This window comes from Pseudorasbora parva, chromosome 14 (genome assembly GCF_024679245.1).
Source record: "Pseudorasbora parva isolate DD20220531a chromosome 14, ASM2467924v1, whole genome shotgun sequence".
NCBI classification, from domain to species: Eukaryota; Metazoa; Chordata; class Actinopteri; order Cypriniformes; family Gobionidae; genus Pseudorasbora; species Pseudorasbora parva.
The window spans coordinates 24006002-24026705 of NC_090185.1; the positions used below are offsets into that span (position 1 = coordinate 24006002).

At 39.2% G+C, this 20704-nt stretch overlaps 2 protein-coding genes across 3 annotated transcripts in view; both read right to left on the minus strand.

Annotated features, from left to right (window-relative positions):
- dot1l (DOT1-like histone H3K79 methyltransferase) overlaps nt 1-3156 on the minus strand; it is a 35842-nt gene extending 32686 nt beyond the window's left edge. Inside the window, exons 1-2 of one of the 2 annotated variants that reach the window (XM_067415965.1) lie at nt 3007-3156; nt 2836-2930 (exon numbers count right to left, since the gene is read on the minus strand). In XM_067415965.1, coding sequence (XP_067272066.1) covers nt 2836-2916 — 81 coding nt within the window. In that variant the 5' untranslated portion in view covers nt 2917-2930; nt 3007-3156. Of the gene's footprint in view, nt 1-2835 lie in introns of both variants that reach the window. The other variant, XM_067415966.1, reaches the window with a different exon arrangement.
- A 6352-nt stretch (nt 3157-9508) lies between these two features.
- ell (elongation factor RNA polymerase II) overlaps nt 9509-20704 on the minus strand; it is a 43257-nt gene continuing 32061 nt past the window's right edge. Inside the window, exons 3-12 of the mRNA XM_067415973.1 lie at nt 20431-20552; nt 18114-18277; nt 17301-17542; nt 16762-16886; nt 14500-14590; nt 13788-14331; nt 11950-12016; nt 11640-11811; nt 9854-9898; nt 9509-9773 (exon numbers count right to left, since the gene is read on the minus strand). Coding sequence (XP_067272074.1) covers nt 9657-9773; nt 9854-9898; nt 11640-11811; nt 11950-12016; nt 13788-14331; nt 14500-14590; nt 16762-16886; nt 17301-17542; nt 18114-18277; nt 20431-20552 — 1689 coding nt within the window. The 3' untranslated portion in view covers nt 9509-9656. The remainder of the gene's footprint in view (nt 9774-9853; nt 9899-11639; nt 11812-11949; nt 12017-13787; nt 14332-14499; nt 14591-16761; nt 16887-17300; nt 17543-18113; nt 18278-20430; nt 20553-20704) is intronic.

Genomic DNA, 20704 nt, shown 5'->3' on the forward strand with positions numbered 1-20704 from the left:
CAAGCGAGACAGTAAAACATCTGAGGTCACAACTCTACTAGAAAGGGCAGATTGAATGACATAAATGAAAGAGACTGGAGTTTTCAGTGATGCGCCAGCTCTGAAAATAACCCGCACTTCTGAGAAACCCACATTCTCGGTTTGTGTAAAAAGAGCATGAATCGTAGTATATAACCGGCGGGAGGGACAAATGAGACAGCTGTTTCTGTGGAAACCACAGCCTTTTGATCTGCCCTCCCATTTCCGTCTGTGACAAAATAGCGTTGATGGTGTGAGAAAAGCAAAAAAAAATTCAGGTGACAAAGACTTTCCAAACAACTTTCACATTACTGTAAATGCTTTTTCATTAGTTATACCAAATTTTTAGGCACTCACCGCTTCCACTCTAAATATTACTCTCTTCTATAACAGGGTAGAACAGTGGTAAATATGCGTGTTTTATGAGGGGGTCTCGCCCACAGTCAACCGGTTCGGCAGCTCAGCATCACTGGAGTTAATCACAGCGTGGAATCTGCGTGTTATGATTACTGTACATGTGCAATGACTGTACAATGCGTTCAGAAACAACACGGACAGAAGAACGGTGTCTGACTCAGAAGGGATGATATGAACAAGCCTATTTTGCTGTAATTTAGGAAACAAATCATAGAAACTAGAAGGATAAATTTTCAAGATCAACACAACTTGCCATCATGATGCTAGGGTGTTCTGGGTGGTTGCCAGGGCATTGCTATGCTAAACCACCACCAAGTCTCTATGATATTCGCAACTTTAAACATTTGCGCCTCTGCTTTTGCCAATATACAGTTTGTTAATTTCAGCTTTATCTTCTACAAGGAAGAAACCACATATCAATTTACAAGAGTTTTGGGAATCAACTAAAACAGTTTCTGATTCACTGCAAAGCTTCAGTTTATAAAGCATTTTCTATCATAACTTTTTGATAGAAATAGTGAAATATATTGTGATATATTTGAGAATGTGATAATTAAGAATACTTTGGGCTTTACTAAAAGATAAGGTATAATCCTTGTTTTAAGTACAACTGTACAGGATGAATTGCACACTAAATACCTAATATTTATTACTTGGGAGTATGTTAGGATGCCCAATCCTGTGCAAGAGCCATAATAAGCTTAATTAATAATGCAGTAATGCAAATATGCTGGAAATCTACCTTATAAAGACACTTCAAGTCCAGCAAGTTTTACAACCCACCAGTAACCGCCACAAGTCAGTTATTGCCAAACTTCCTAAAAAATCAGGCATACTAGCTTGTTTTTCAAGAAATGTCAGACATATGGGTTTTGTTATAACACTTTGCCCCTTTTATGGTGTATGCATATGGTAACCAAAATAAAGAACTAACACAGTGCAAGGGCTGCTAAATGAACAACCCCATTGCAAGCCAGTGACAAATGTGACACTTCCAGAGCAGTATTCAATACTTTAAAAGATCCCATATGTTATGACGACCATACTTGAAACATACAACCGCCAAATATAGCGAAGCAAACAGCTAAACGGACACAAATATGAGCTGTGTCATAAAAGACACTAGGTTATGCTGTCCTCTCGCCTGAGTGCACTACTCGCCTTTTGTTTAACAACGTTCGTGCGATACGTAGCCGTCACGAAGCATATCACACCCTAAAATATCCAGTACAGTTCTCTACACACACTTCTGACACATATTTACACTGTGTAAGTTATCTTGAGTTTGACGACTGTCGGTGTTGGATAAAATGCGATAAAGTTAGCTAGCCCTGCTATCTGACTGTTAGCATGACGGCTAGCGTAAATTCCAGTCTTTATAAACATTAGTTGAATAGAGAGTCTTGCAACCCGTCGTGTTATGCTTAATATGTGTATATATGTACGTTAAAATGTGTTCGTGTACCATTTTGCGGTTCTGAGCTAAATGAATGTGTTTTATACACACTATCTGCTATGGCAGGTTTTGGTTAACGGCTCCGTCTCAAAATCTAATGAGCTGCGCTGCCTAGTTAGTGACCGAGTCTTATTTTTAAGTCACACAAGCCCATAACGCAACATTTACTTGGTTTGACCTACTAAATGAATACGCCTTCTTCAATATGTCAATTTGATTTTAATAAACAATGCGTTTCGGTATTTGTTTATCAATTTGCTTGGACAATTCAATGATAAGTTAGTTTGTTTAAAGATATTATGACCATGTGAACTAACTGGCATAGAAAGAGTCACTAACAATATCTAAAACTATACAAAATAAAAACCTAGCAAATTCAAACGATTCGAATGACAACATGGACATTTACGCTTTTAAATCGCATTTAACCTTCCATGCAAGTATAAATGATGCCTAGGTAGCCAGCTCCCTAGAATTTGAGACACAACCACTCTATGAGATGGCCAACTGGGTCAGCAGGCTACACACAAGTCAGTGTTTTTCATACGCTACAAATAGAATTGTATTCGAGGTTATACCAGATTTTGTCTTTTTGAAACACAACCGGCTGTGAAAAGACAGCCGGTTGTGTTTCAAAAAAGACAAAATCTGGTATAAACTAGTGTTTAGAGATCTTCTGAGCGCCTTTGTGAACATATAGACATTACGTGTATCCCACACTTTAGGATGTATTGACACCCTCGTGACCCAGTTGTAAAAACACATACTGAACAAGCACGCAAAAACGCCATAGCAACGATACAATTCACACAACGTAACGTTAAGTACTCGTTTTGATACACGTTGCTCTATACGTACATGACCCACTTCGCCTGCACACACGGGAATCCCGGTGTTATTTTCGGTTTAAATTGAAACAATAAGACGGTTAAGTTAGTACTTACATATACAGGTAAGGGCCACGGGTAGCCTGCAGCTTCGGCTCCGACCGGCGACTTCAGTTTTAACTCCAGCTTTTCTCCCATTCTCCCCAATACAGCTAATGGACGAGACACAAACTAGAGTAAGCGCATTTTCTGTGAAAAAATTGCCTTTTTGAAACGATATGATCTCACGTTGGATATCGCAGGGTGGGGGTGATTTCACAAAGTTGTGCCGCAAGATTTGGTCGTTTTGGATCCGATCTGCCCCGGTGATTTAGAGAAAAATGATCGATTAAGCCGAGCGGCTGCTCCGTCTCGGCAATACGGCCGCCATCTTGACCGGCTCACGAATGAAAAAAATGCGCCCGAGTGTGTATGTGTGAAAGTCCGAGTCATTTCCGCGAATCGGTTCTTTCGAACAGTTCACGTCAAGGAATCCATTCAAAGAATCTTTGACCTCATCAAATGGTCACTGAAGTAGCCTACTTTTTTTTACTTAGGTCAAGACAAATACAAGGTATTGTAGTACAGTAAAGAGTATTTAAAACATAACAACAACAACAACTAAAATTTAAATCAATATATACAAATATAACAATACTAATTAAAAATAAAAATTCTAGAAATGTAATGTGTATTTGCAGTTACATGATTTTGAAAAGCTTTAGGATTTGTACTGTTTTTATAAGCTTTCCGTTTTGTGATCTCATATTTGAAAGGGTTTCAAATTATATTGTGAGATCGGTATTATAAAATGCAATATTACGCTACAGTACAATCCGTTAACGAATCGTTCACACCGGTTTTGGAAAGCGGTTCAACTCATTCGTTGGAAAGATCCGACTCGTATGAACAATTCACGCGTGTAGTCCGCAGGTCGTACCAACACAACTAAAACGAAAGGGAGAGTGGAAGTCGGTATGTATAAAACTAGAGGGGCGAGGCGTTTGTGTGACACACAAACGGCGGGGATTTCTTTCTCCTCGACAACTCTCTCACATTGGCTGGGTAACGATGACACGGATGAACAATTAACCGGGCAGTTTGAATCAGAATGCCGGTGCCAATAACCGTTGACTGGGCGGGACATACCATTTCTCCCCATGTGCCGAATGTGAAGAACTCATGTTTACAATCAGGATCAGTTTGCTAGGCCGTTACTTTCAAAATCAGTGTGAAAAGGTGAAGTGAAACTAATATTTCGCTTTCTTTTTAGTGGTCATTTTGTTATGATTTTTTTTGTTTAGATTTGAGAACAGAGACAGTTATTATAAAGTAGCATAATTCAACAAGATTCCCACCTTTACGTGGTATTAATGCCTGAAAAAATGTTCAGAAAATATCTTTAGATAATTTGGGATCAAATCTTGGCTCTAACAATGTTACACCTTGGGTGTCAAAATGTTTTATTTTGTAATAGTAAGGAAATCATGCAATATCAAACAAGCAAAGCTATTTCACTTTGTAACCTGGAATTTAACATAATGTTAGATTTTCACATAATGTGGGATTAGTGTTTGAATCAAAATGATCTGAGTTTTCAGTCACAAAGAAATCATTAGGCTATTGTACCATGAACAATATACAGTATATCTGTGAGCTGTACAATTGTGGCATGTGTTTTAGGTAAAGTTTATGGAGGACAAATTCTGCTAAAACAATAGGCCTACAGAAATAAATAAATGAGCAAATAAATAGGCCTACAAAAAATTCACATATTCCTGCATAAATAAATAAATTATTACATGTGTGTGGAGATAAATAGTTGAATAAATAAAACAAATGTTAAAGGACATAAAAAATGTTAAAGGGAATGCTAAACTTAGTTGACATTTTTCCTTTTAACCATTTATCAATTTTTTAATGTAGCTCCATGTTTATTTTTTCATTGGTGCAACATGCTAATGGGGAAGGTTATTTGTTTATTTGTGTTTTTTTAAATTTATTTATTGTTTTTGCTAGTTTCGCCCACCATACAGGATATGTGTGTAGTGGACATTGCTTAATCTATTTTATATACATTTATTTTTCCAATTTACTGTCAGATCACAAAATAGATCAAAACTTGGGACATATTTACAGACTAAAACAACGCATAAATCTACATTAAACTAAAATCATTCACTATACTATGTTTTGTCGATAGCTACAAGTATTTAAAAAAATATTTTGTTTACTAAAATCAAATATTAAATAAACAAACTTACAAAAAAAAACTACAAATGTTTACTTTGCAACTAAAGAGTACTACATTTACTTAAATCAAAAGGTTAATATTTACAAAAAAATACTAAAAATGAAATAAAATGTAATGTATAAAAAAATGAATAAATAACAGAACACTTCTGGAAACATTTTCAAATTAATCAGATTTTTTTTGGAACTGAACTAAATGAACCATTTGCTAAAATCAATCAGATTTCCCAACATTTAGCCTACTTTGACAGTGAAAACATTCTGAGTTGCCATGTAATGTGGCCTGTTATTATTAGCCTAGGCTATATGTATATTTCTGAATCAGATTGTGGCTCTCTCAAAATGAATCAAGGCGTATTAAAGTCTTTTAAGCATTCCAACACTTCTCTGTGTGATGTTGAGATATGCTACTGAATTAGTGCATAAAGTAGTAAATAAATGTGTATAGGCTCTACCAGCACTTCACTGAACGTTGTTGTTCTACATTTAACCAGTGACAAACATGTATATTCAGCAAACCCATCCCTAACATGGGCTCGAAGCTATATTAAAAGTAGCCTACATATCCCCACAATCTTGAGGGAAATGTAAACGCGTACATTATAGTGCAATTTGCGGGCCTAAGCAAACAGGAAGGAAAGTCTTAAATCGTGAGGGCGTCTTCCATCTGTCAGGGGGTTCGGTGTGTCGTAACGGGATGAACGAGGACAGGGGCAGGCAGGGAGAGACCCGAATGAGCCAGGAACGAGAGGCTGGCGCGGTGCCAAGCTGAACTCGCTGACTCTCCTCAAGCTCTCATAAAATTGAGGCCAACATAGCGGCGCATAGCCAAACGAAGCACTACGAAGGCAGCTGAGGATTTCACACATGACATTTCACTTATACATCCATATGCGCCCTCTCCTCACAGTTTAGTGTGTGTTTATATAGCGCTAGGGGGTTGAGGACCAAATTTGGCATAAAAGCCACTAGGATACGTGCAGTACACGTTATGATAATAAGGAACTATTTCTGAACAGATGCAGTCATATATTTGCGCAGATAAACCGACCCACTGGTTGTAATAAAGGCACTACAACTGAATCAAAAATCTAACCTGTGCTACCATCTAGTGGTCAGTAATTAAACTGTCAATGCAAGAAAGAGCAATTGAGGATCATTTGTGATGTAAGAAAGATTTACGAGTTGAAAGAACGTCAATCACAAACTCGTTAATACCTACAAGTAGGAAGCTCTAGATTTTCCGAAAAAGGGGAAACAAACGTTTATCTTCTTAAATTAAAAGCAATTTACAACTTACCAAAGAACCAGGGTCTATGAACATTGATGTGCCCGGGATTTTTGTTTCCTGATACCCGATTTCGACGCATGATGGGAAATAGCCTACATTAAGCGAAAGCCTGGTGCACGCTTTATAGACAACACTAAATAATATAGGTTGATCTAAATCTGGATGATCAATTATATCCTTGTTATTATATTGTTATATCGTTATCTTCTTGTAAAAAGTTCAGTTGCCTTAGACTGAGGAAATTCTTAAGTAAACTTCATGTGTAAGCTAAAGTTTATTACTTAATTTTAAGGCAACAGTTTCTTCACTTTAAGTCTGTCCTGTCCTGTCCGTTTGTCTGTCTATATCTATCTATCCTTTAAAACAGTTGCATCATGATGGATGTTTTTTGTTGTTGTTGCAAAACAACCCTGATCCACATTGTCTGTTTTTCATTTTTTAGTTTTAAAACCTTGCTGTATTTCTGTGTAATTCATTACAGGAACACTTCACTTTTTTCCATTCTCTCTATCTGGCGCTAGGACTTTTAGCTTAACATACATCATTAAATCAGCATTGTGCTAAAAAAAAAAATGACCAAAGACTTTCAATATTTTTAAAACTTGACTCTTCTATAGTTCCATTGTGTACTAAGACCAACAGAAAATGAAAAGTTGCTAATTTTTGTAGACCAATATAGCTAGGAACTTTTTTCTGCTCAATATGATTAAGCCGCTGCACCCATGGAACGGCAACAAAGTTCCCTGATTACTTCGTAGAAATGAGAGAATAGTACCTATCTATAGCGGTCTAAAAATCTAAACGTTTCATTTTCCATTGGTCTTATTAGTACATGATGTGATTACAGAAGAATCAAGTTTTAAATGGGAAAAATATTATCTTTGAAAAAAAAAAGTCATTTTTGAGCGCAATGCTAATGGTCTAACCCGATTTAAAGATGTATGCTAAGCTATGCTAAAAGTGCTACCACCAGATACTGAGATCGGCTGAATGGCCTCAAAAATGGTAAAACTCAACTTTTTAACTCTTAGGGACTTGGAAAAATCAGCATATTTAAAAAACAAACAAAAAAACAAGTGGCATTCCTTTAAGAGAAAGTACACCATCATACAACAAAAGTGACTTGAACGTCCCAAGAGGTCTTAAATGCTCATTAAGAAAATAATTTGGACACAAAATAAAACATCAGAATAAAAACCAAGTTTTCCAAGAATTTTATTGAAATACCAAGATAAATTTCAGTCCCAGTCCCTTGTTATTTCAAAAAGCGCGCTTTGGGTTTTAGCGTTGACGTCGCAGGCCTTCGTCCCAAAGCTCCTCCCACTCCCTTTATTTTTCTTTTTTGCTAAAACAGCAACATTTTATTTGATGCAAACCTATACAACAGGTCATTTGGCACATTCCCACCCCCCCGGTTGTCTCGACATTGTTCGAAGAATCGTAGCAGTTTCAAATCCAAACAAACGTCATTCATGTTTGTCGTTGAATTGTTTGCAGCGTTTTCAGACTGTTTCTTCGGGGTAATGTAAAAGTTTAGTAGATAACCTGGTAAATTTTGATCCGAGAACGGTTTGATTTTTAGAAAAGTCAAATTTGGCTTTATTTAAATTGTTGTAATTGTGCACACCTAAAACCCGCGACAATTAAACTCATGCTGGCCAGGTAAATTTGGGGCAATTTGATAAATATTTGGCTTCAAATGCTCTTGAACATTGAACAGCAGTGTAAAACTGCTTTAAACACTGGCCTTTACCCTTTTTTGTCTTCAACAGTCAGAAAGCATGCATACACAGACAGACAAGGCAAGTGTCTCCTTGCAACAAAACCCAGGTAAGAGTAACAGCAAGAAGCTGAGCAAAGTGCTGAATTTTAATATTTAAACATAAAAAGAGTTCAGATATCAGAAGTACAGCTGATGCTTCAACAGGACCTGACAGATGAGCAACTTGAGGTGGAGCTTCCACGAGGCGGATGCCACAGTAATGTGAGGAGCACATCAGAGGTTAGTAATGGATCCTCCACGATGAGATGCCTTAATGGAATTTAACAGTCATCTCGTAATGAAAATACTGTCTGAAATGGTCAAATACTCAGTATTCAAGCAAGCATTTAATTGCTAAAGGGTTCAGACAGTGAGCGAAGGTTGTGTTTCTGCCGTTTTGCATCTTCACCAACCAGCCCAGTTTTGGAAACACCATAGGGCTACGTTAAAGGGATACAATCACAATTTTCCGGAAGAATACCAAGTGAGTTTGGCCACAAACGTAACGTTGCCGTCACACTCATAACTAGCAATACTGGATCACTGTAGATACCTGAGGGATGACACGCGGCTCACGTGAGGCACAATTTTGCAAGATTTGCCTGCCTGATTAATGATGTAATGATGAGGGTTGTGATAAAGTGATATTTTTCAGTCAAAAGCATGTAATATTGCAAAAAAGTGCCGACGTCGAAGCGCTACCCTCCCTTCTGGAATGGCAAGTTCATCCTTATGGAGCTTTACCATGGCCGCCACTTAATACTGATACTGTCAAAGCCTCTAAACAGAAGGCGATCCCCCTCGGATAGGCATCTGATTTATGTCCATTGCACGTGGTCTAGCGCATTGCACAAAATAAGGAGCCCGATAGTGCCATTTCAGACACTACAGCACTCTTTAAAAAAAAAGAAAGAAAAGAAAATGGGGAAAGGTGTACTGCATTAGGTGTTTCTTGTAATCCAAGGCAGCTTTTGCATAAAATACTGACTGAATAAGGAAAAATAACAAAAGGGACGGGACAAGATGTTTAGCACTCAATCTGAGGAGTGTGAAATCATAATCGGACTGAAGTATCCCCTATGGAAGACGAAAAAATAAATATAAAAGAAAATAAAATTTTCAATTTTTAGTACATACAGAAAAAGAAAAAAAAATCTCCACGTTTTTTTCTAAACCTTAAACTATAAGAATCTGGGAATGGGTGTTGGTTATCCTCGACCAGAAAGACAGGAAAAGAGTTTCAAGAAAGTTTCTCTTTCACACATTCTTTCAGACCTTTGAGAAGGGAAGGGAGCTGGCAACCAATCCCATAATGCATTAGGCTACACAGGTATGCCCATGTCCCAAGTCCCATAAAAATAATCATAAAAAAAATCTAATTCATGGGTCTGCACTGTCCTTAATAGAGCACTTGGCCCACTACAGAAGGGGAAAAAAGAAATCAGTTTCGTGGCATTTTACATTAGAGCAACTTGTTTTTAGAGAAAGCCAAGAAAGAAAGAAAAAACAAACAAAAAAATCCAGAGTTTCTTTCTTTTTCTCAAGGGAGACAGATTAAGAAGAAAAAAAAAACAGAGACAAAAATAATAGTTATTAGTGCCAGTTTTGAAGTTGCTGCTGATCATATTCTGCTATCAGTTTTTTTATATGTGCCAGTTTGTTGTGTAGATATTCACAGCGGTTCTTCTCTTGGCTATAGTTTGGATTAGTCTGTGGGAAAAGAGGAGAACTCGATCAGTATTCAGCACAGGCTGTTAAGTAACAAAAGGCGGAAGTGATGGTCAGCTTACCTTTTTTATTTTGCGATACTCTTCAAGTATCTGATTGTGGATTGTCTGTGAAAAAGAGAAACCGATATTTTCAGTGATGTTCCTGCTTAAATACATAGATAAGCAAAATGGTTGCAGTTGATGTAAAAATACAGGTTCACGGGAAGCTCTAGGATCAGTGAACCTGCTCAGATCATATCCAACCTTTAATTGCTAGACTAATATAGTGTGCTTGCAGTTTTCTAAGCTGATTTTAAGAGAAAAGATTGTTGAATAAATTCACTTAATGGGATCGAGAAAGGTCCACAAGCCAGGACTCAAATTTAGGTCGACCAAAGCTGCCCACAAGGCTACTGGTGCCAACAGGACAGTGCTTTTTGACTGTATAGTGTCCCTATCAATATACTGGGGCATTAGGACCCACACAGAGCACAGGGTGGCCTCACTAACACCTTACAGGAGCAACCTAGTTTTAATAATAATTTGTTACATTTATATAGCGCTTTTCTAGACACTCAAAGTGCTTTACATAGAAGGGGGGTCCACCACCACCAACCACCACCAATGTTTAACATCCACCTGGATGATGCGAAGGCAGCCATATTGCGCGCAAGAACGCTCACCACACACCAGCTGATTGGTGGAGAGGAGACAGAGTGATTAAGCCAATCATTATATGGGGATTATTAGGAGGCCATGATGGACAGAGGCCAATGGGCAAATTTGGCCAGGATGCCAGGGTTTTTAACGACCACAGAGAGTCAGGACCTCGGTTTAACGTCTCATCCGAAAGATTGTGCTCTTTGACAGTATAGTCTCCCTATCACTATACTGGGGTGTTAGGACCCACACAGACCATAGGGTGAGCGCCCCCTGCTGGCCTCACTAACACCTCTACCAGCAGCTACCTGGTTTCCCCAAGAGTCTCCCATCCAGGTATTGACCAGGCTCCACACTGCTTGGCTTCAGTGGGCAACCAGAATTAGGCTACAGGGGGATCGCTGCTGGCTATTTAATACTAATATTAAATTAACAAGCATAGTTAAATTCTTACATAAAAACTGTTTGTTAATTGTAAAAAATAATAGCTCAATATAAGTAATGTCCAGTTAAAATAATTTTATTAAGTCGTTTCTAACTCACCATTAGTCACCATTTTATATTTTATTTATTTTTTAATTTACAAATAAGTGTCCGATCCTGCTAGTGCTTAACACAAACTATGATTGACCAAGTAGTAGCTGTCAAATATTTCCACCTATTGTACAAGACACTCTAAATACATTTCCTCCCTTATTTCCCTCTCTTTTTTTGTTTTGTCATGACATGTGGCTGACTTTTTCCTAGCTAGATATGGCAACACAGTTTAACAGCTATAATGCAAATGCCAGTTGTCACCTGACCTATAACTCTCTCACTGGCCCCAAGCCAGTGGGATATCTTTATTATTGAGCCCTTTAAAGGGTTATGACTGTGTAGGAGCTTCAACATTCTGCTCCGGTTATTTAACATTATTGCCTCTAATCAGTCAAATGATTATGTTGTTTATTTCATTACTCTCTCAAACTAGATTGGGAGAGGCGAGGGAACAAAAAAAAAAAACATAGTAAGAGTTTCTAATTTATCAAGATACAAAAATTGCATTAAGGCACTGGATGAGTCAACTACACTTTATTTTCTCATTTTCTGGAGGAAGACGTGACTACTGGGATCAGGCAGAGGCCAACAGCATATTAATAAAAAATGAGTAATCATATGCGTGGATGGATGCACTGTGTTTTTGGTATGGAGTTTTCGATAAAGATACCTTGTACTTGTCTGTGCCTTGCTGGAGTTGTTTGAGCTCGGAGTCGAGTACAGTGAACTGTCGGGTGATGCCCTCTATCCGAGAGTGGAGGCCCCGGTACTCGCTGTACTCTGCGTTGAAGTCATTCTTGTAAGTCTGACGTTGCTCTTGTGAGCTTATCACTGTGTACTTTCTGTTGAGGAAACCAAGCGGAAAAAACACCAATTTTATAAACGTTATAAAAGTTTAATGTTATTTTCTTTTCGTTATATAATGCAACAAACCTAACGCAAAAGGCAAGTGATAAGACATTGTACAAAGAGGTGCTTACAATAAATAGTCTGTTGTCTCCGATGAAGATGCAGGAATACTGGAGCTGTTACATGTTCCATTCAAACCTGAAAAGAATTGGAAAAGTTGAATTGTTAAACAGACAGTTTTATCCTGCAAACTGAGGGACTGCCATGCCATGACGTCAGTCCACACTTGTACTGGGAGAGGGAAAAACACTGCTAAAAAACAATCTGAAGACGGATGTGCAAAACTGTACATTTCTTTAGTCAAAACGGACTAGTTCAAAATGTACTAGTTGGAAGGATGTCTAATTGACCCCACTGGTTGACTAGGTCAGTTGTCGAACTGTTGTTTTGGTGGACTGTCTAAATGGCTATTGAACTAACTGACCTCTCACGTAACAATTGTCAAATGTTGGACTACCAGTCAACTAGTTGGAGGGTTTGCTGAATGCCTATTAAAGGGAGGTCTAATGCTTTGCATTAATACGTGCATTCTGACGTACATTGTTAAAGAGTTGAAATCTCATGCTAAAAATGGCTACAATAAAAAAAACAGAGCGGCACCATAGCAAGAGCACGCCCAATAACAAGCGCTGTTCGGGTTACGGAAGCCATTGGCAGTGCTGTCATTTAGTTTTTAGACCCTGAAATCAACCATGTCACTAAAGAAGAAGTGTGTTTTTGCTTGTGAGGGAAAGATAACCTTGTTCAGTTTCCCAAATAACCCAGCGTGAAGGAAAGAGTGGATGCAGTTTGTTTTTCCTGGAGGAGCAGCGGAGTTGTGCAAGTGTGTTTGTTTGTTCCTGGTCATGAGTTGAAACCGCAGGCGGTAAGTGAAACTGCATCAAATGTTTTGTTGGCAATCGGGATGTAAGTGGATAAAATGTAAATGACACAAACATGGTGAATTAAAAGTTATCCATGGATAGTGCCACATATTATTGTGTATGTGTGTGCTGGTGACTATTTATCCCCACCCACTGCATGCCTCCATGAGCTCAGCTGTTTTTGGAAAGAATCAGTACAGCACATCTGTCTTTTATAAATATGATCAAACTAAAGACTCTGAGGTATGATGCAAGACTACTCTACAGGTACTCAAGATTAACATGAGATTGGCAGAAAGTGCATGTTAAACTAATCAAACAAATCATACTAGGGGCTAGAATTACTAAACAGGACAAATGTAAATTCAAGTGTAATTCCAAAACAAAAAAAACACAGATGGGAGTAGAAAGTTCAGTGCATGTTCTACTGACAATGGTCAAATTAAATAAGACGCAGCTGGATCATTTTTATAAATGACAACAATCTACCAGTTAGCGTCTGGTTTAAGACAGACAGTAATGGGCAGTAAATAATGGTGCAAACGCCAGTAAATGGACGAGCGCAAACCTCATTAAAATCATTGTAATAATTGACCCTTCTAACATACTTGTCGGTTGTTATTCAGCTAATGACCTCACTAACCCACTGTGTCAGATTTTGGGCTAGTAACTGACTACTTAAATAGACGTTCACACAGCCCACCGGATCAAATAATTGGCCTCACTAACAACTAGGTTGGTTGTTGGACTAATTGACTAGTTAATGGGTTGTCTGAATGATTCCGCCAATTACTTCAACCTTTCAGTTTAATTGATGGGTCGCCTGTACGACTACTTAAACCAACTTTTTGGTTTAGTTATTAAAACAACCCTTTCAGCCGTTTAATCAACTATACTCTTCAAAATACTCAAGATCTGAAATGGAAAATCTTTTCTGTCAGATCTAATTGAGATGATATAGTAGATTTAAACAGGACAACATTTCACCTGCAGCATTCTGACATAACCCTTGAAATTATAAATTACTCAGAGAAACTAATCCACACCTGTTCTCCTATCACTTGCGACGTCACAGGGTTTCCTCTGATCCAAGCCATGGTCTTCATCAACTCTCCTCTCCTTCTTCACGTCCCGCTCTCTGTCTTTTTCCTTAGACTTGTCTTTGTCCTTGTGTTTTTTGGACTTCTTTTTAGGCTTGCCATGCAGTGAGAGTTGAGCAGTCCGGGTCTGAGATGCATCCAGACTGCTGTGGGTTGGGGATGCGGAGTCTAGACTTTCCTCTTGCATTGTGGAGCGAGGGGCAAATGACAGGGGCTGACTCAGTCTTTCCGCCACTGCCGCCTCCTGACTTTCACAGTCTTTGCCATTGGAGTCGTTGCTGACATCCGAAAGGGGGTCGAAGGGTCGGGGGATCTCCAGCTGAGGAAATTGAGAGCTCGACGACGTCTCTGCTGCTTGAGAACTAGAAGAGTCCTTACCATTGGATGAGCTCAGCTTGCCGTTGATGAGCCCTGTAGATTTGCTAGCTAGATGCGATATTCTGGGTTTCTTATTGGCCAGGGGATCGATGAACTCTGCTGCAGGTCGTTTCTGTTGGCCACGGACAATGACAGTTCATAAAACTGGGATGGTTTAAATGCAGGTAAATATTAAACAGCGATTAAATGTTTTGCAGGTATAGTTGGCTCTGTTTGTATAGGCACAAACAGAGCCAACTATACCAGCTTTGAATGGTCTAGAACAAGGCAAAAGGCTGACCTGAGAGGGTGAGCTGCTGGCTGGCTCTTTGTGCGGGCTGACCGGGCTCTCCCCAGACACAGGGGCACTGCTCTGAGGCTTACACAGTTTCCTGTGGAGAATGAAAGACAAGGAATCATCCGTTTAAAAGAAGTCAAGGAACTGCCTAATCCAGAAAAGTGCTGCAAATGTTGTACCTTTAATTGGTTTGCATGTATAACTCAGAAAAAATAAAGTAAAAAAAAAACATTTTGATACTGCATACCTGTTAATTTTGTATTAAAAAAAAAAAAAACCTCACTGATAAAAGACCTATCTGAAACTGCCATGCATGTTTACTGATAACAAGATGTTGGTTGTGAATACTGTCTCCACAACATGTCAGCAACATTTTTATATTTTTCTGTTGTCATGAAGCAGTTTAAATGTCACTTTGGCAAATGCAAGATAACAGCAGGAAAACAAGTTTAATTGCCAAAATTAAGATAAAAAAATAAATAAGATTGACCGACTTGTGTGAAATGTATACCACCAGCCTAATAGTGGTATAAATGTAGTGTTGTTTGCCGGGGTTATGCGAAACACCACCACAGAGAATGGGCACTCCAATAACTTCAGGTTTAATTTTCCATATAAATGTGTATTCTATGTATATTTTAATATCAAACATGGTTACGGTGTTAAGTGCACTAATATGTAATGCGATCAAACAATCAGCCAGAGTTCATAATGCTGCTTGGTCAAGTGCACTTAAACTGATGCAGTTTGTGTGGATGTCAACAGGGGGCAGTATGACATGGGCCAATGCATCCCAATAGCAGGCCCCGCCTCCGTCAAGGGTGCATGGACAGGGGTCTATTCCTGAGAGTAGGTGGGTGGGCATGAGTCGCCATGGTCTCGATCAAACTGCGTGCCCATGCACGGCCAGGCCTTGGACCGGTGCCACCCACACACGGATCAGCATGTGCTGGAATTGGTTGCATCACTAACCTCCCGACTGCACACAGCCACAGCTCATACACGACAGCACATCGTTTACGACCAGATGGGAAGGTGGGCGAGAGGGGGGTGTGTGTGGACGTAAAAAGGCCCGTCAGCTAATAAGCTTTACCATCCGTCTCAAAGTGCAAGCGCGTGGAGTGTGTTCTACCTGGGTGTTGGGTTTGTTTCTGGCAAATATTTTAATTTTGTTTTGAACGGATATCACAACACTATGTTCTACCCAGTCCAGCATGTAGCATGGCCTCTCTAAATTTAGCTTCCAGGCAGGGGACAGTCTTGCACCAGAGTTCATTGGAGCTCAGACGTTTCCATGTAAAGGCTCCCATAGCTATAAAATAATCCGGCTGATTTTGGGCCCAATTCTCCCCCTCTGACAATCCTAGGTAAAGTCATGATTATCTTTTGGTTTTCCTGTGGAGCAATGCGTGTTAAGAGTGATAAAATCTGCTTGGAAGAACGTCGGCACTTCTCAAATCATAAATATCCAACATGTCCAATGGGAACCCAGAGAACAAATGTACACGCACGCTGTAGAATTGTCACATGGAATGAAGAGATACCCAATCAGAAAGCAAGCTGTTGAAAGCATAACACGACTTAATTTGCATAAGTGTGTATATTGTGCATAACATTCTGTAAAAAAACTATTTAAAAAAATAAAAGTTACCTGGTTGCCTTAAAATTGAAATTCAAAATTTGAGTTTTCCCCTCAAAGTTTGAGAACATTTGAGAAGAATCGACAACCTTTATTCAAATATTAAAAGATTTTGCAAGCATATTGGGTAATTGTGTGCATTTTATTTGTGACGATGCAGTGAAACATGCAAAATGGTGCTATTTTCATGATTTACCAATTTTTTTATGTGGTTCAGATATAATATTTAGAGTTTTGATTTATTAAACCAATTTCCTTCATTGTATCAACTCAAATTTTTAATTTTAATAAACTCAAAATTAAGGCAACCAGTTTACTTAACTATTAAACTATTATGTTTACAGTGCATAAAACTACTACCGAATACCATCTTGTTGTTTTGAGAATATAACAAATATTAAAATTCATTTAAATTACACTTATTTTAATTATAAAAAATATATATATATATAATAAAATAATCAAGTATTCCATTCTACATGGATAAGAGTCCTTAAACTACTGAATACATTTACAGACACACCTGGAGTTTAAAAAAAACTTAGTAAAAAAACCTGATTAAAGAAAAACAAAATGCCAAGAAAACAGATACGAAAGATGTGGATACAAAAGTCAATGAAGCTTACCGTACAAGAATTCTCTTCAGAATCTGCTGGTCCACCTCAGTGTAACCCGGCCAGTCCTTCTGAACTTCCTTAAACAAACAATCCTTCAATGTGAAGGTGTTGTCCTTACTATTCAGATTAGCCACCTACACCCAGCCAGGAAAAAACACAGCAAAATGAAACAAGAGGCTTAAGTCTTGGCTTTCTAAAAATAAGAGTACAAGCGCCGTATTTCAACACCAGTGCAGAAAAACAAACACTACAACAGCGTGCTGACAGCCTCTGTCTATTATATGCTTTGGCTATACGCAGGCCTGAGTGTGTCTGTATGTACTGACAAATGTGTCTAGGTTGAGTCATTATGTCTAAGTAGATGTCAAAAACATGATTTATAATGGGTCATACAAACTAAAATTGTCAATAACAAACCATAACTTTGAAAGAGGTGCCATACTCATACATACTGCATGCTGTAAAAATAAACAAGTAGTATATCTCGTGTTTTAGTGTGTGTAACTGAATAAAGTTATCAGTTAGTATTTCTTGTGCTGGTTATGAACCTGTTGCAGGAGGCTGTCCAGAGTCTCCTTGTCCTGAGGAGACAGGCCTTCTTTCGTGAGCCGCACCAGCAGTTCGGGTTTGCGGTAGGGCTTGAGGGCCAGTAAATGCACCAGCCGTTCCCTCAGTGGCCGCGGCGGGCTTTTTTTCTGACTGCTGGAGATGATAACCGGCCGCGAAATCCGCCGCGACGGAGCCACATCGGAAACACCCGTTATCGGCTTCCGGATTTGTACGCGCTTACCTGAACAGCGAAGGAAAAAAAGTTGGTCAAAAATTGATGTTAAATCTCGATTGAGCAAGTATTTTTCTCATGTGTAAACATTTTTAAATATAGTGTTATTTTTTAATTATTTATTAATTATTTATCCCTAAAATGGGTGCTTTGTTCTTTTCAGCTTCGGTGATACTATTACTTTTCAGGGGGTCTGCAGAGTTTTTAAAATCAATTGCATGTATTTTAAAAGACTTTTAAGACCTGCACAAATAAAAGTAGTACCATATAGGCAGGATAGGACAAACTGAGGATCAGTTGGAATGATTTGTGTCATTTAACCTCTTTGGTGAAAGCTTGAGTTTTGTGCAAGTTACTGGAGAACTAGAATATATTTTGTGAGCACCGGAACAGACAGCTTCATAAATTATGTAGCACGCCGCAGTTTCAGACTTGTGGAGACGAACTGGCTCTAAATCACACCCCTTCTCTGCAATCTGTCTGTGCACCATGTGTAAACAAAACGAGAGTCTTCCGCTCAAGCCTTACAGGAACAGTCGCATACATTCAAATGTGGCGGCCCGAGATGCGGCAAACCTACCCACGTATCTCCCGCCAGGCTTGATGACGATGGCTCCACGGCTACGGGTCTCCTCCTCGGCCTGAGCCATGCTTTGCCTGGCTTTCTGGTAGGAGTCGTCTGTGGCGCATACCGTGATTTTGTCCTGGATCCCTCCCAGGCAGTCCAGCTGTATGCTCCCTTCACTGGACAGAAACCAAGCCTGTCAGACACTCCAAATGCCACCGACTATGCCACCTTCTCACCAGTTAGCCATATTTCAAATGTGTTGCAATGGCTCATTCACGGCACAGGTGGTTGGATGGGCGTCCTCTTAAAGGGCAACACCTGTAGAGAGGTTCCTTACGAGCGGCTCATCCAGCCTGAAACCCTGTCAACTGCCTTTGATCTGCTTGACAATATTGGGAGTCAATACTCCTGATCACAGTTAAGGCACACTATGCCAGAGCAAAACAAGAAATTGGGTTTTCTAAAGTAGAAGGAAGGAAGACCGGCTACATAAGGATAAATGTGAAGTCACTGAGACGCATATTGTCTTAATGTTTTGTTGAAGCTAGTGAATTTGTTGCGATGCTTTGATGGCTGGTGCTACAGATACATTTAGAGAACTTCATGGAGAAGGTTTATAGTGTACTGACAATGTTAGTGGGGTTGACTAGATTAGGGCCATTCTATCTCTTTTTTTTGGTAATAAACTGCGGGTCAGCCCCATTCACCACACACATTCGTAATAGTATTTTTGCTGTTTAATATTCATAGACACTAGTCTATATCACTAGATGCGTTCTCAATCTCCGGTACCAAAATGTGGTACCGCTTGATTTAATGTGAATTGGTACTATCAACATAATTCGGTCGGCGCCCTTAAAAGTACTGTGTTTGGTACCCAACTCTAGTAAACAGTCACATTTAACTTCTTACCCACATCATGAATGACTGCCTAAAGCCTTGTTTATACTGTCGCCTGGCACTGCAGTGCGGGCCTCCGCTGACTGCGCGCACAGTAATAAATTATATTAATGTATTCAAATTAATGTTAAGTCAAGCCAAGTCATCTCGCTGGCCCACCTGGAGGATCACTGAGGCCTCCTAGTGGGCCACGGCCCACAGGTTGGGAACCACTGCACTAGTCGACCTAATAAACCAAACTAAACTGGCATCTCACAGGAGTCATGTGATCTAATAGATATAGGCTGTTACACATCACTGCTTCCAAGTCGAATTGCTCTACCAGACGCACCAAGAAAAGACAACCCGTGCTAATATACACTCACGATGCGACGAAAAATCATAATCCTAACCTTTATCTTCATACCATAATCCCAAATGGCCAAACAGTGATTCATCTTTTATAAATCATAAAATATGTTAGTCTGGAACGCCGTGAACATGGAGACTGTAGTGTACACCATTCATTTCTAAAAGGCTTAGCTTAAATATATAATACGAATAAACAGTGCTCATAAACAGCTTTTGCGACAGTATTCTCAAGTGAAGCGAGTAGAGGCCTGGACCCCGAATGGGCATTCCTTGTGCTGTGGATAGGATCAAACCCCAAAGGGGTGATCCACAATTCAAAGTCTTTGTAATCATTGTACAACTATCTCCAATGCGCCTTTGAGCGAGCACTTAACTCCAGGCTGATCCTGGGAGGCCTGTCCTTGTACTTTCAGTGGACGAAAGCTACAGCTAAAATGACAAATTAGCTAATTATGTGGTGCAACTGGCTGAAGATAGTGAAAACTGGGACTAATTATACAAGAAATCCATTCACACAAATCTGAAACAAATAGCTTTGAATTGGCCTTTTGTTCTAGATTGTTTTTTTAGAAAGAGAACAATTGTTCAGCTTCAACATAAGATTTAAAAAAAAGACTTTCATCTGACTGATGTCACAATGCTTTAATAAAGCTTGTGGAATGAGATAAAGAGAATCAGAGAGTTCACAAGAGCATGTAACGCCTGAACTTCAGCTGACCCTTTGATCTTATTGGGAAAATGGGAGGACATTAACAGCAACTATGCATTCCCAGTTTCTTCCTCATTTGGTTGGACAATTGGCCAAATTCAATTTATTCTCTCTGTTCTGGTGTTCGTCCAGAGCTGAACAGTAGCGGGAACAGAGAAAGGAACAGATGGCGCTTGTAATGATGCCACGGATGCGATCACAAGAGTTTTTTAACGTTGTCTGACAAACTCGGATGACATCAAATCAACTGTTTTCATGGCAACATTTCCTTTCCAAAGACAAATGAACTCGTACATCAGAAATCGTTACACTACCTTAAGATGGCACGAATCTGTTTGAATAAAAGATGTGGTTTATTTTCTCTTTTACCTTGTAATGTACTGCTGAATGCAGTCAAAGCTGCCCTGGGGGTTGTCCTTTCCCACATTGGACAGGTAGAACGTAAACGTTCGCAGCTCATTTGGATTCTCTGACTGCGGTATTGAGATTTTCTGTTGACAGAGGAGAAGAGCAGCCAACATAAGCATCGAGACAGACAAGAGAGAAACTCCTGTTTAAAGCAGCTGGTTAGTACAAAATGGATTACACAGATTTACTTTTATAAAAGGTTTATAAAGAAAACACTTTCACAAATAAAATAAAT